The sequence below is a fragment of the Macrobrachium nipponense genome, chromosome 19 (genome assembly GCF_015104395.2).
Source record: "Macrobrachium nipponense isolate FS-2020 chromosome 19, ASM1510439v2, whole genome shotgun sequence".
NCBI lineage: Eukaryota > Metazoa > Arthropoda > Malacostraca > Decapoda > Palaemonidae > Macrobrachium > Macrobrachium nipponense.
Genome location: NC_061088.1, coordinates 57,714,658 through 57,729,309, shown reverse-complemented (window position 1 = coordinate 57,729,309; position 14,652 = coordinate 57,714,658). Strand labels below are relative to the sequence as shown.

The following is a 14,652-nucleotide window of genomic DNA, read 5'->3' as shown; positions in this document are numbered from 1 at the left end:
GTAAGTACAATTATTCACCATGCTGGCTGTCCCTGCAGTTGCTGTGCTAGCTGTCCCTGCCGTGGCTATGCTGGCTGTCTCTACCGATGCTGTGCTGGCTGTGCCTGCTGTTCCTGCCGTTCCTGAGATGCCCATACCTGCTGACGTCGTCCCGTTTCGTGGTGGTGCTGCCCCAGACTTTGGTCTGTCTATACAGGTGCGTCCGGGCCCTGTGGCTTCGGCTACAGCAGCCCCGTCTCCGCCCTGGATGGCAGATCTTCATCTGTCCTGAGGAAGCTGACGAAGAAGAGGAGGAAGGTGTCGTCGTATTCATCTTCTTCATCGTCGTCGGCTGCCGCCTCTTCCCCTTCGACTTCCAAGGCTTCACAGCCTAGGAAGAAGAAGGTTGCCTCCTCCCTCCTAAGAAGTCTCCCTCGGGAGCTTCTCGGGACCCGTCTCACCTTGGTGGGACGGGGGGATTCTTCCGCTGGTCCTCCTGCTCCTTCGGGAGTGGGGCCCGTCTCTTCCTCCGCAAGAAAGAAGACTACGGGGACCAGAGGGGTACCGGCTAACACCGGTACTTCCTCGCCTGGTGTCAGGGGCTCTGCCACTACACCAGGTTCCGTCTCGGCCTCTCGTCCGCGAGAGATACCGAGTGTACCGTCACCTACCAGTGACCGTGCAGCCAAGAATCAGGCGCCAGAGCTTGCTCGGCGCCAGTTTCACGGCACGGAGCGGAAGGCTGGTGAGAGCCGCTCAGGCGCCTCCCACCAGGCCAGCTCTCGCTCTCGTAGTGACCGGCTGGCTACCCGGGTTGACGTGACTGTCTCGGACTGGCCACGGGCCGAGGCTCGGAAGAGGTCCCCCCGATCGCCGGCGCCAGCGGTGAGACGCGCTGTGAGAGCAAGCATCAGTCTCACTGTGACAGGGGTCTCTGCAGGTCGCCTGACCATCGCTCCCACAGGGAGCGTGCGGGTACGGCAACCAGCAGCAGTTCCCCTGACACACGAGATCGGGGCCACTGTTCTCGGTCCAGCCATTTACCCCAGGGAAACGACTCGACTAGGCCTGCAGCTCGATCCCCACCACGGGTTGGCGATCGCCTGCAACCCTCCAAGCCCGCTGGTTCAGCCAGCGAGTGAAGGGGAGCGTCAGGTCTTCCTCTCCCGTGCCTTCAACTTCCTCGGTTTATACTGGGAAGAGCGAGGCACAGCGCGGTGATCGTGAGGGGCGCGCCCCGCACGATCCTGTCACGACGCCGTATGTACCAGGCACGATCTTCGGACCAACCAGGACGTACGTGCAAGTGGCAGGAGGAGACCGGGAGGGCTGTCGCTGTTCCCCCTCCTGAAGGGGGGGGTTCTCGGAAAAGGCTCTTGTTCGAGGGGCTTGATGGTCCTACTCTGCAAGATGCTGTGACTTCCGAGATCCAGAGGAACTTTGTCGAGGTTATGGCTTTCACAAGAGAGGCGGTCTACTCTATCAGCCTCACTTAGAAAGGGACCTAAAAAACCTCTACATTCTGAGTCTGTCTGCGGGCAGACTGACGAGAAGTGATAGGGATGAGATGATTTTGCAAGGTGAATGACAAGGGTCATAGAAAAGACATAGAAGTGCTGCAGATAGACGCCGCTACGAAGATCCTAAGAGAAATGCAACAACAGATATCTTCGTTAGTGGGAGTTTTAAAGAAGGATCCTCCCAGGAGAAAGGATCGCTTCCTTCCAGTTAAGAAATCCTGTCCGATAGAAGTCTTTGACAGCTCGGACGAGGCGCCTGCCAGGAGTCTGGCATCAGCCAGGCGCCGCCGACAAGGCGAGAGGATCCTATTAGTAAATACAGAAAAGCGCCTGAGCCTCCTACCAGGCGCCTGGCGCCTGAGGGTGCATTCCTGGTGCCTGAGGCGCATTCCTGGCGCCTGAGGTGCCTTCCAGCCACGATAAACTCCCCAGGAATGACACATCATCCAAGCGCCAGGAGCCAGCCAGGCACCATGAACCAGGATTTCCTTCTTCATTGGACATGGAGTTAGAAGTGGACCAGGAGGCTCCTCTTTGGGACTTTTCACAGGATCAGTTTTCTCCTGACAGGGTCTCTAGATGTCGCACAGGCGGCCGTAGCCCTTGTCAGGATGTGGCTGGTTCTGTGAGAGGTTTTAAGCATTCAAGACTTTCTCCTGATAGGGACGTTAGTTGTCGCACAGGCGGCCGTCGTCCTTATCAGGATAGTCTTAATGCAAGTAGAGGCAAAGAGCAAGATCGGCCTTCTCCTGGCGGGGACTCAAGATGTCGCACAGGCGGCCGTAGCCCTTGTCAGGTTAGAGTCGGTACTGCTAAAAGCCCTTCACCTTGCGAAAGGAGGCACTCTCCTCCGGTTGCTCATTCTTCTCCCAACTTGACTGGACAGGAAATGGAAGATAGATCGGAATTGGAAGCCAATAAGGGGGCAGGTCTCTCAGTTTATAAGACCTTAGCAACCCTTTTATTGAAAGAATTCGTTCATGACTAGTAAGAGGATATTAAAATCATCCTCCTTCTAAAATAAGAGAAAACCAACAGTAGGACATTATGTACTTTGAGTTGGAATCTTTTCGTGGCCCGCTGATTCCTTGTTCCGACAAGTGGGAACCTCCTCATCAAGCTTCTTTAGAAATCTTATGAGAAAATTCATTTTTTCTCTTGGCTCTAACAACTACCAAGAAGACAAGTGAAATTAAGTTATGAGGTCTCGCATCGGATTCAATGAAGGCTCGACTATTGGTTCTTACCATCACATTATTTCTGGAAAAGAATTAACACCCTTCTAACCCTGCATCAGAGCTCTGAAGTTAAGGGACTTTCCCATTTGAAAGGGGAAGAGATAGAAGGGTCTCTGTGCCCGGTCATGGCGCTTAAACTTTATCTTTGATAGAAGAAATCGCTTAACGTTTTTCTATAAAGTCTTTGGGCTGCGATGAGGACATGAAACGCTTCCCAGAAGGCATTCAGAAGGAGAAGACAAGAACCAAGAAAGCCCTGGGATCGCTCACTTTTGGCTCAGAGTCATCTTCATCTTCCAGACCTTCCCCTCCTTTGGACAAGGAGAGGGAAGATTCTACAACGAGAGACTTCCTTGACAGGCAGGAATAGAGCTCGTCAGCAACGGAAGTATTCACGAAGGATCTTCCCCGGAAAGAAGACTCGTTCTCTCTCGTCCTGTTAAGACAGTCAGTCGTCTACGGGACGAGGTTGACTCCAAGCTCCTCCCCTGGTCCTAGACCAAAGGATCCAGGTGGAAAAGAACCTTCCACCCTTCTCCAGTCTCCGGACAAAATATTGTCTGTTTTTTTGCTCAGGATCTTCGGACAACGAAGCGCCAGCCAGGCGCCAAGTGCCAAACAAGCGAAAAACGCTATAGGCAGACAGCTCGAATGAACGAGTTTATTGTCTGATGCGGAGAAGGAGCGGACCACCAACCTGGCACAAATGCGCCAGAGTTGAACAGATCGGACAGGTGAGTGTCCGATGTGGACATCGCTAGCCAGCCTCGAGACTCCAGCCAAGCTCGAAGCTCCAGCAAGGGGGGAGGAGCCAGCCAGGCGCCAGAAGCGCCAGCCAGGCGCCAGGCGCCAAAAAAGCGCCAGCAAGGAGCCAGGCGCAAGGCTTCATCCAGAAGAGAGCCATATCAAAGAACACCCTGGTCTTCTTTGAGACAAGTGGGATCTCTAAAGCACTTCATAAGTGACTTGATGATTCCTTCAGACAGCTGAGAATTAAAAGCGCTTGAAGTGCGAGCTTTTGCGAATTCTTGTTCTTTCCATAACAATATGTCATAAAGGACATATTAGCTGTCACATACGGGAGATGCAACTCTGTGTTGACTTCCCATTACCCGAAGGATGTCAAGTTAACCTACGAGAGATCCTTCTCTCTTGGTTTATACGTGTCTGCGGATACGTTGCTGGGATAGGGAGCCGACACTGATCCTTAACTAGTGAGTTAAATTTATTTAACGTGGTGTTTTTTTCTTTGGGTTGTTTGAAGGGAGTTTGGGGATAACTCTTTTCAAATTAAGCACTAACCCTCGTGTTAGGATCAGGTGATCGGGACCGGTGTTGTGCTCCTTAATTATGCCACTAGGCATAGGTGTATTGTCATGTAAGTGGATAAGACCCCATTGACAAAGGCCATCAGGTTTTGTCGAGTAAGTGGATAAGACCCCATTGACAGTCCCACAAGAACTCTTAGCTATAGGTCACATCCTCACTGAGGCTCTTGAGACGAAGCAGACTCCTAAGCAATAGCTAGGAAGTCAACCCTCTGTCTAAACAGATAGGAACCAAGGTTTTTTATATATTACTTACAATGCATGTTGTTTACCTCTAATCAGTAAGGTGCCAGTCAGCTAAGTATATATCTGACAGGGAAGTTGAATGTATGAAAATGATATTGTTATTGTACAATAAAGTTTCATATATACTTACCTGGCAGATATATACGATTAAATGGCCCACCCAGCCTCCCCTTAGGAGATAGTGGAAGAGAAAATCTGGTTCTAGAACGGTAATGGTTCCTATTCCTGCCACCCAGCGGTGGGGCGGTAGATCACCTGACCTACCTGCAGTGTGTGCCGCGAAATTCGAATTTCTGTCGGGGACGACGGAGTCTATAGCTAAGTATATATCTGCCAGGTAAGTATGTATGAAACTTTATTGTACAATAACAATATCATTTTTCTCTCTTGGTTAATGTAGAATATTAATTTCTTTTCAGGGTTTAAACTTGACCATCATACCTTCAACCTTTGAAGAGAAATACGATCCAAAAGAGTATGATAACCCTGGAGATTTTGCAATTGCAACAGCACGTGGTAAGGCAGAAGAAGTAAGTGAATATACCACATGAAATTCTTGAAAACTGATACCTGTATTGGTGCTTGCAAAAAAGGATTTTGACGTAGGAAAAATCTATTTCTGGGCGATTGGTTCGTGTCGCCCAGCGAAATAATCCTTTAGTTCATTATTTCTAGGTAAATGAGCTAACAAATACCAGAGAATAAACAAAATAAAGAAGAGGTCAGTATAACTAACTCGCTCACCCAAAATAAAAGAAGGGTGTAGGTATGGTAACTAGGGCGAGTGAGACCACTACCACGAACTTCTTGCCATTTAGAAATTTCCCACAACAAACTCCCTCAACGAGAGAGCGGGGCGGCAACTACTACTACTGCAACCCACGCCAAGCCGACTGCCGCGCCTCTGGTGGCCATCCTGAAGTTAGCAATCGATCTTGGGCGAAGGGTTGGGAAGAGGTGGGATTTCGCTGGGCGACACGAACCAATCGCCCAGAAATAGATTTTTCCTACGTCAAAATCCTTTTTCTGGGCTCAGTTCGTGTTGCTGCACGAAATAATACCAGAGAATTAGCACAAGATTGAAAAAGTACAGAGGGTCTCAATAAAACTTAAACTTAACTAAAATACTATAATTGAAATAAAATTGAAATATTCATACAGAATCTTCAGACAATTTCTGAGAAAGGGATAACAAAATAAATGTAACTTACAGTTATAAAATATTTACAAAAGTATTTAAACAAGTTACAGATATGAATATGTAAATTAACATGTGTGTGGGAAAATAACATTAAACAACACACTTAATGAGTTCATAAATACAAAGCCATAAGGCAACAAACCATTGACAAATGAGTGTGTGGAACCCTAGCATAAAAATAAGGGGACCACACTCATAATGATAAATATATACAAACAAGGGACACACCACCAAGCAATCATGAGAGCAGCTAAGGCTCGAGACAAAGTGCAGAGCAATATGGTAGGCTAGACAAACTGTTAGGTATGGTAGGTAGAAAGGAGATCTGGATCTTCAACTATACTACTGGGCAGAGTCAGGGGAAACTATGTTTCCCGCTGCTACTGCTGAAAATTTCAGAGATTCCAAAGACTTCAAGTAGTGACGCTTAAATACTGTCGGCGATTTCCATCCGGTATATTTTTTCAAATCATCAAAGTTCATATGCTGAAAATAATTAATTGAGGTGGCCACTGCCCTGACATCGTGTGCCTTAGGAAAAGATTCAGGGTTAGCCTGTTTAATAAAGTAGAGGATCTGTTGTCTTATACCTTTAATTGATAAGGTACCACCTTTTTCTCTCCTAAAGAGGGGACGTGAAGAGGAGGAGGATGTCCCAGACAGAAAGGCTCGTAAGGTCATCACCGGACAAAGAGAAAGGTCTTGGGGAAGGGGAATGACTTTCCATGGTTCCCACCTCAACAAAGGATCCTCATTTTTTGCTAAAAAGCTGCGATCCGGAGAAAGCAGAACTTCTCCTGAGGGGAGAAATTCTACATGACCCGAATCTCTGGATAGCGCAGACAGTTCTGAAATTCTAGCTCCTGAAGCCAAGCTTAATAAAAATAATGTTTTTCTTAAGAGCATTATGAATGAACATGTCGTATTATCTGTATCTGAAGCCAGTTTTAGAACATCATTTAGAAATCATGACACTGAAGTAGGCCTTACGGAAGGTCTAAGTCTAGCACAAGCCTTAGGAATAGACGAAAAGTAGGAGTCTGTTAAGTCTATATTAAAACCCAACTGAAAGATCTTCTTCAAGGCTGACTTGTTTGTCGTAATAGTGCTAGCTGCGAACCCTTTTTCAAATAAGGATCTGAAAAAGGATATAGCTGAATTGACTGTCATGATTGTAATGTCCGATTCTCTCAGGAAAGATGCCAACTTTTTAACTGCAGCGTCATACTGCCTCAAAGTTGAATCCCTTTTATCTGATTCTAAGAAGAGGATATTTTGTGGATCTATATTTGCATCCCTCTTGGCCGCAAACTTCATGAAGTCCATAAAGTTAGGGCTTTGAGAATTCCTGAGGAAGCGAACACAGTCTTCATTTGTACTGACTGGGAGAGTCTGGGATTGGGAATCCGAAGGGGACGAAGACCCAATACCAGCAGCAGGGGGTACCAATTGCTCTTCGGCCAGTCCGGTGCTACTAGAGCTACCTGACCATTGAAAGTCCTGAGTTTGCTCAGAACTTTCAGGAGAAGATTCACCGGAGGAAAGATGTAAATCTTTTCCCAGTCGTTCCAGTCTATGGATAGAGCGTCTGTGGCATAGGCCAGAGGGTCCAGGTTGGGAGCCACATAACAAGGAAGTTTGTGGTTCGCTTGAGAGGCAAACAGATCTACTTGTAGACCTGGTACCCTCCGGTGTATCCATTGGAACGAACTGTTGTCCAGCGACCATTCCGATTCCAGTGGGACTGACCGGGATAGAGCGTCTGCTATAACATTCCTCACTCCGGCCAGATGTGTGGAGGAGAGGTGCCAACTGAACTTGTCCGCCAGAGAAAAGATGGCTACCATGACATGATTCAGGTGTCTTGACTTGGAGCCTCCCCTGTTTATGCAGTGAACTACTACTGCGCTGTCCAGAACTAACTTTACATGAGAGTTCTTTGGTGGAAGAGAGTTCTTTGGTGGAAGGAGCCTCTTCAGAGTTAGGAACACTGCCATTGCTTCCAATACATTTATGTGAAGCTGGCAGAATTGGGGTGACCAAGTTCCTTGAACTTTCTTGAACTGAGAATATCCTCCCCAGCCGCTTAATGAAGCGTCTGTGTGGATAGTGATTCCCGGAGGAGGGAATTGAAGAGGCACTGACATGGACAGATTCTTCATCTTTGTCCAAGGACGCAGACGATTCTGGAGAATTTGCGGTATTGTTGACAACTTGTCTCTGGATCTGACATTTGCTCTTGAGCGCCAGATCCTGGTTAAGTCTTTCAGTTTGGCTTTCATCAAGATGTTTGTCACTGAGGCAAACTGAAGGGAACCTAGGATTCTTTCCTGGTTTCTCCTTGAAGCATATTTGTACCTTAGAAATTGCTTCACTGACTTCGCTATTTCCTTCCTCTTGGCTACCGGAATTGACAGAGTGTGAGAGGATAAATCCCATTGAATGCCCACCCATTGAAAACGGGACTCTGGAGTGAGTCTTGATTTTGTCCTGTTTATCTGGAACCCCAGATATTCCAGGAACTGAATGACTTTCTTTGTGGCTTTGCGGCATTCCTCAACTGTTGGTGCCCAAATCAACCAGTCGTCGAGGTACGCTACTACCATTATCCCTTGAGACCTTAGTTGTTGAACCACTACTTCCGCTATCTTCGTGAATACCCTGGGGGCTACGTTCAGACCGAAGGGAACTACCTTGAACGAGAACGCTTGGTCTCCCAGCTTGAAGCCTAGGTAAGGGCGAAAGTGTCTTGCAATAGGGATATGATAGTATGCGTCTGTAAGATCGATAGAGGTGGTGACGGCCCCACGGGGAAGTAAGGTCCGCACCTGCGAGATAGTCAGCATTTTGAACTTGTCGCAGCGAATGGCTAAGTTTAACTGGGACAAGTCTAAGATTACCCTTTTTTTTAATGAGCCTTTCTTTGGCACGCTGAATAAGCGACCTTGAAACTTTAACCGCTTGACTCTCGCTATTGCTCCTTTCTGAAGGAGTTCCTCCGCATACTCTGTCAATTCCTTCGATGGAAGTTGAAGGAATGGTCTGGGTGGAGGGGGGCCTCCGATCCAACTCCAACCCAGGCCTTTCGACACAATACTTTGTGCCCACTTGCTGAATCCCCACCGATGCCGGAAGAGAAACAGTCTCCCTCCTACCTTGGAGATCTCACTGCTGTTGAGCCGAGTGACCTCCGCGGCCTCCATGGAAGTGCTTTCCCCTGTTGAGCAACCTTCCTGATCCTCTCTGACGAAAGGCTCCTCTAGCTCTACTTCCCCTGGCGAACCGGTCGAAGTGTTGAAAGGCCTGGCCTTCGAACACCTGGTTAAATGCCGGGGAGACAGCATAGGATGTGGAAGGTTGAGATTGTGGGGAAATCAGGTAGATAGGCTGAGCCTGAGCTTTCGACGTGGAAGGCTGTCCTGGCTGAACGACTGGCACCGCAGACACAGCCTGACCGAAGTGCTGAGGCTTCTTTTGGTAAGGCTGAAACCTTTTGGTCTTCTTCAGTTTCTTGCCTGATGACGAAGGGTCTTGACGTCTTTTGGCGGAGAGGCCCCAACGGTCTTTGAGGCTCTGATTGAGCCTCGTGGCCTTGTTCTGAACCTCTTTTACCATAGCTTCTGGGAAGAGGTCTGCCCCCCAAATGTTGGAGGAGAGCAACTTATTCGGCTCATGTCGAATAGTTGCTTCCTGAAGGACATGCTTCCGGCAGTTGACCCTAGCAACCACAAACTCGTACAAGTCCGATTGCACTGTACAAGTCTGTGATTTGGTCAAAAGCTTGAATAGCGGCTCCGAAGCATATGATAGGGCCACTACTTCAGTCATCGCCATGGTGTTAAGAGACCTGGCCAGCCTAGTTCTAGCCTCAAACTCGGACTGAATGAGGCTATCGGGGAGTCTCGGAAGCTTCTCGCCGAACTGGTCCATCGTACAGTCCGGCTTAAGTTTGCCTACCGAAAAGGTGTTCGGTAGGTCTTCCCACAAATCACCCAGCGAAGGAAGTAAGGGTGATGTGGGGTCCGCCTCTCTCAACTGCGGCAAGGGCTCTCCTTTTAAGCCAGCCGGGATGGTAACGCTGGCGATCTTGGTCAGGAAGGGAAGAGGAGTCTCTTCCTCCATCGTAAAGATGGTGAAAGGACTCTTAAATGCCTGGATTCTGGTGTTGGAAGAGTCCATTTCATCCAAACACCGGAGCCATTCCCTCTGAGCCTGGTCCCTGGAGTACAGCACTGTCTCCTTAGGAACCTTATCCTCCCTATTCATAGCAGCCTCTGTCAGCCTGGCATAGCCAATGAACGGAGGTTGAAGATTCTCCGGGTAAAACTCGAAGTCTTCGATTCTTCGAGTACCACACTCCGGGATAGAAATGAACCCGTCCTGGAAAGGAGCGTAGGAAGCTACTCTCCAGGGATTGTTCATGGAGAATGGAGGGAGGGAATCATGAGGAGGAAGCTGGAGTAGGCCTGCTCCAGGTGCCGGAGAGGCAGCTTGAGGAGCCTGGTTGAAGCCAGACATGAGATTTTCCTGTGTGGCAATCCTGTCTGACAACTGGGAGAACATCTGCTCCATACTAGTCCTCAGGGACCCTACTAAGTCTCCCATCTGTTGCATCATCCCGGCGGAGAAAGTGTTAGGATCAAAGCTGGGAAGTGATGTCGAGGTAGATGGGTAACTCACCAGAGGTACCGTAGGGGAAGGAGAGACCACTGACTCTGCCGGAGTACGGGATCTCTCCTTGGAGGACTTACTCTTCGATGCTCTAGAGCCCGAAGCAGATGTCTTCCCTTTCTCTGCTCCGGGATTAGAAGCCGAAGACTTACGAGAGGAAGACGCCGAAGAAGTCTTTTTAGACGACGACGTCTTAGTCAAAGTTTTCTGCACTCTGTGACCCTTCACTTTGGGAACCACAGAAGCGCCGGGCGTACTATACGAGAGCTCCGCTCCCGTAAAGCCCTGGAAGGAAGCAGCAGAAGTAGCAGGAGAAGAAGATCCAGTGGCGCCCAAGGAAACCCCTTGGGCGTCCAACGTACCTACCTCGACCAACAAATCATCTACGCCTACCATAGGCTCTATATTCAAATCCAATGTGGCGACCTCCGCCGAAATATCCTGGCCTGGTTCCTTCATACATTGGGCGACCTGCCGTTGGATCGCCGTCATCGTCGAGGCTGCCTCCGTAGGGTCGACGTACCCCGTCGACTTGCCGCCGGGAAACACCAGGATAGCCATCCTCTTTTCTAGGATGTAGGGCTGTCCCTTGGCGGCGTTCTTCCCGAAGCCGCCGACCCAAGCTCTCAAGGTTGCAAGAGCAGTCTCTCTGACCACGGCAGCCTGGAAGAGAGGGTGTCTATTAGATTTTAGGCTAAAGTTAAGATTTAACCTTAGAATAAAATAAGCTTAAGTCTAGACAATATCAGCATATATTCCATTATATTAGAGAAAACTTAAGCTTAATATATACATTTCAGAATTCATATTCTATGACTATGCTGATGGAAAAATACTTACCCCGTCCAAAAACTGACTCACGAGATCGTAGTAGATCGTACACGTCTCGTGGAACCAGACCTGCAAACTTCCGTGAGTAGTTGAACACGGAGCATGAGACCTGCAGACCTCATGCCCGCAGGGGTCCTGGAGCACAGCGTTGCACCCCGGGTGCTCACAGTTGGTAGCCTGTAAATGGAAGGATACATGAGTATCGATATAACACTCACAGGGCTACTCTAGTCAACTCCATTGCATGCCGGAGAATGAAAAATTTTTGGGCATAACCCCTCCCCTATCACCTTGTAAGGCATAAAATTGAAGACTCCAAGGTCAGGGGAGGAACCCAGCTTAAGGTAACTTATAAATAACTTATAATTAACTTAAGCATAAAACAATTAAACTAAATCCGGAGAACGACTCCGAATCGCGGTGCTCTCCGACTCCGCCGGTGAAATGCCTAGGGCACTCGCCGGAGAGAAGGAACGGTGGAAAGCAAAAAGTGACCAACTGAAAATGCATACACTCCGCTGGCAGGCGGGGCTACCGTACCTCCCCCCCCCCGTAATCGATGGGGCTCCAGGAAAGAGAACAGAGATCCGTCGTCACGGGGGAGGGAAGCGAGGAGGGGCGAAAACAGTTCCCGAGCATACAGCGGAGCGCCGGAGCAACAAAGGCGGGGGGAGGCCAACCCCCAACTCCTTCACAGCGAAGCACCACCGTAAACCAGGGAGAGCAAGGTCACTCCCAGCCAAGCGTCTGTCCAGACTCCCCTACTCCCTCCGCGTAGGGAGAGAGGGAGTCAGGCCCGGGTGGAGCGAGCAAGGACAAACCTCCCTCCCCCCTACTCTATGTGGAGAGGGGGGGGGGGAGTAAGGCGACTGGGACGGGCGTCTGGCTGTACCGAGATCACGAGGTGACCAAGGTACGATAACACAACACAACCGACTAAATCGGTAGCCTAGGATAATGCAACCAAACTGTTCAGAAAGATGCAACAAACGTGATACAACAAAACTGACAATAAGGATGCAACAAAACCGTAGAGGACCATGGGACCACTGATACCTAGGCTAAGCGAACAGACCAGACGCCCTAGGCTAACCAAAACACAATATACAAAAAACAAAAGTAGGGGAAAATAAAATAACAGTGTACGACTAACCCGAAAGAAAGTCTACCACTCAAAGCTAGCCTGAGTCGATACGAAGAGCGATGGCTAGGGTCTGGACAAGAAAAAACTGAATGCCTACGTAAGGTAGAGAGACATGCATGCATGACCTAAAACTAGGGTAGGCTAAATCCCCTAACAATATAATAATAAAAAGGACTAGAGACGCACGTTAAAAATAAGGGAAAGGTTCCAGGTATGGGAGACCGAGAACCAAACCGCCATGAGGCAGAACAATGCCGCCATGCTCCAGACCGGGAACTTGTATTTATACCAAAAAAACGGCAAATACAGGCTCATGGATGGAACGAAACTAAATCGAAACCTTGCGGAATACTCAACTTAGCCGCTGCAATAGCTGCACGTTCCATGGTAGTGATAATCCACGCAAACACAACACAAAATCAAGAGCAAAAAGAAACACGTGGGTCTCTTGGACTGCAAATGAACAGGATGGCCACCAGAGGCGCGGCAGTCGGCTTGGCGTGGGTTGCAGTAGTATTAGTTGCCGCCCCGCTCTGTGGGTCGGCTCTCTCGTTGAGGGAGTTTGTTGTGGGAAATTTCTAAATGGCAAGAAGTTCGTGGTAGTGGTCTCACTCGCCCTAGTTACCATACCGACACCCTTCTTTTATTTTGGGTGAGTGAGTCAGTTATACTGACCTCTTCTTTATTTTGTTTATTCTCTGGTATTTGTTAGCTCATTTACCTAGAAATAATGAACTAAAGGATTATTTCGCGCAGCGACATGAACTGAGCCCAGAAATGCATAATTCATACACCTATATTGTTGCAGGCAAAATGTATTAATTCATACTCTTATACTTTTGCCTCAATGTTCACTTGAATACGTATTGAAGTCTGTCTTTCAGTACTTTATAAATATCATGGTAGTACTATAGCTATTGATGGCTTGAGAAAATTACCGTTTCTTCACATTTAAATTGAATTTGTTCCTATGAAAATACTAGAGCCATCCATCAGAGCGAGCAAGAGCTCTTGTTTAACTTGGTGGTAATGCATTGACTGGTGGAGATTGGGGATGATGGAGGAATCTCTCACTTGCCTAACATCACTCACTCTTCTTCAGCCACCAGATAGAATAGACAATCTTTGCTGGCTGTTTACTGTGTATAATTGCTTTGCATTTATTGTTGACTGGTTTTTTGTTAGTTGTTTTGCTATGGAGAAAAAACTTGATCAACACTTTTGCAAGAGATGTAGGTGCCTTTGTGGTTACTATATGTCCCCCACAGTGGTAGTGATAAGTATTATTTTTATTTAAGTAATTTACCAAGTAATTTCATCGCTATTAGTTTTAATTATGTAACTTACCCAGTCATTACATAGCTATAAGTTCCACTATACAGCAGTTTGAATTAAAAATTTTGCCAATAACACTTCATACTATTGTGTAGGTGACCAGTCTCGCCCACCACTGGGAGAATAGGGACAACTATGCACAGCAAACTAAGTTTTGTTCCTGCCGTTGTCTGGTAAACACCAGTGATGGCGGTAGCTTGTTAATTATTTTCCGGATATTTAACTGGATTTTAGCGGTGTGCACTCCCACTGCAATGCATATTTAGTACCCTTCAATGGGATCTCAGGAGCCAAAACCTGACAGCCACAGCACTAGGATCCATAACTCAAGAAATATGATATTGTTAAGATACAATAAAGTTTTGTACATACTTACCTGGCAGATATATACTTAGCTATAGACTCGGTCGTCCCGACAGAATTTCAAAACTCGCGGCACACGCGACAGGTAGGTCAGGTGATCCACCATTCCCGCCGCTGGGTGGCGGGGTCTGGAACTATTCCCGTTTTCTAAGCCATAATTTCTCTTCCACCTGTCTCCTGAGGGGAGGCTGGGTGGGCCATTAATCGTATATATCCTGCCAGGTAAGTATGTACAAAACTTTATTGTATCTTAACAATATCATTTTTGTACAAGTAACTTACCCAGCAGATATATACTTAGCTGATTGGCACCCTTGGTGGCGGGCAAGAGACAGCTAAAAACAAAATAATACTAAAACTAAATACATTAAAAAACAGGGAAAAAACAACCTATGTTCTTGGATAACATAATCCATAGTTCCTACCTTATTGGGCTGAAGACTTCATGACTACTGTCGATGAGTCTGCTTGCCTCAAGAGTTTCAACGAGGAATGAACCTATGGTTGAATAACTCTTTGGATCGTGTCAATGGGGGCTAGCCCGCTTACGCGACAGAGCCTATACTGGATCGTACCAATGGGGGCTGACCCACTTACATGGTAGAGCCTTGACCTTTTGTCATATCAATGGAGTACTCGCCCTCTTACATGACAGAGTTAAGGTTATTAAACAAATCACAAAGAGCACTGAAGCCAATCCCGATCACCTGACCATGTTAGTATTGTTACAATCTATGAATTGTAAGAGGGTCCCTATTCCCTCTGACAATTAACCAATAAAAACAACCACCAATAA

General features: G+C 47.8%; 1 protein-coding gene across 1 annotated transcript in view; it reads left to right on the top strand.

Annotated features, from left to right (window-relative positions):
• Positions 1 to 2,939: 2,939 nt before the first annotated feature.
• LOC135211818 (dTTP/UTP pyrophosphatase-like) overlaps positions 2,940 to 14,652 on the top strand; it is a 148,154-nt gene continuing 136,441 nt past the window's right edge. The window contains exons 1-2 of the mRNA XM_064245031.1: positions 2,940 to 3,097; positions 4,712 to 4,841. Of these exons, the coding sequence (XP_064101101.1) occupies positions 2,940 to 3,097; positions 4,712 to 4,841 (288 nt within the window). The remainder of the gene's footprint in view (positions 3,098 to 4,711; positions 4,842 to 14,652) is intronic.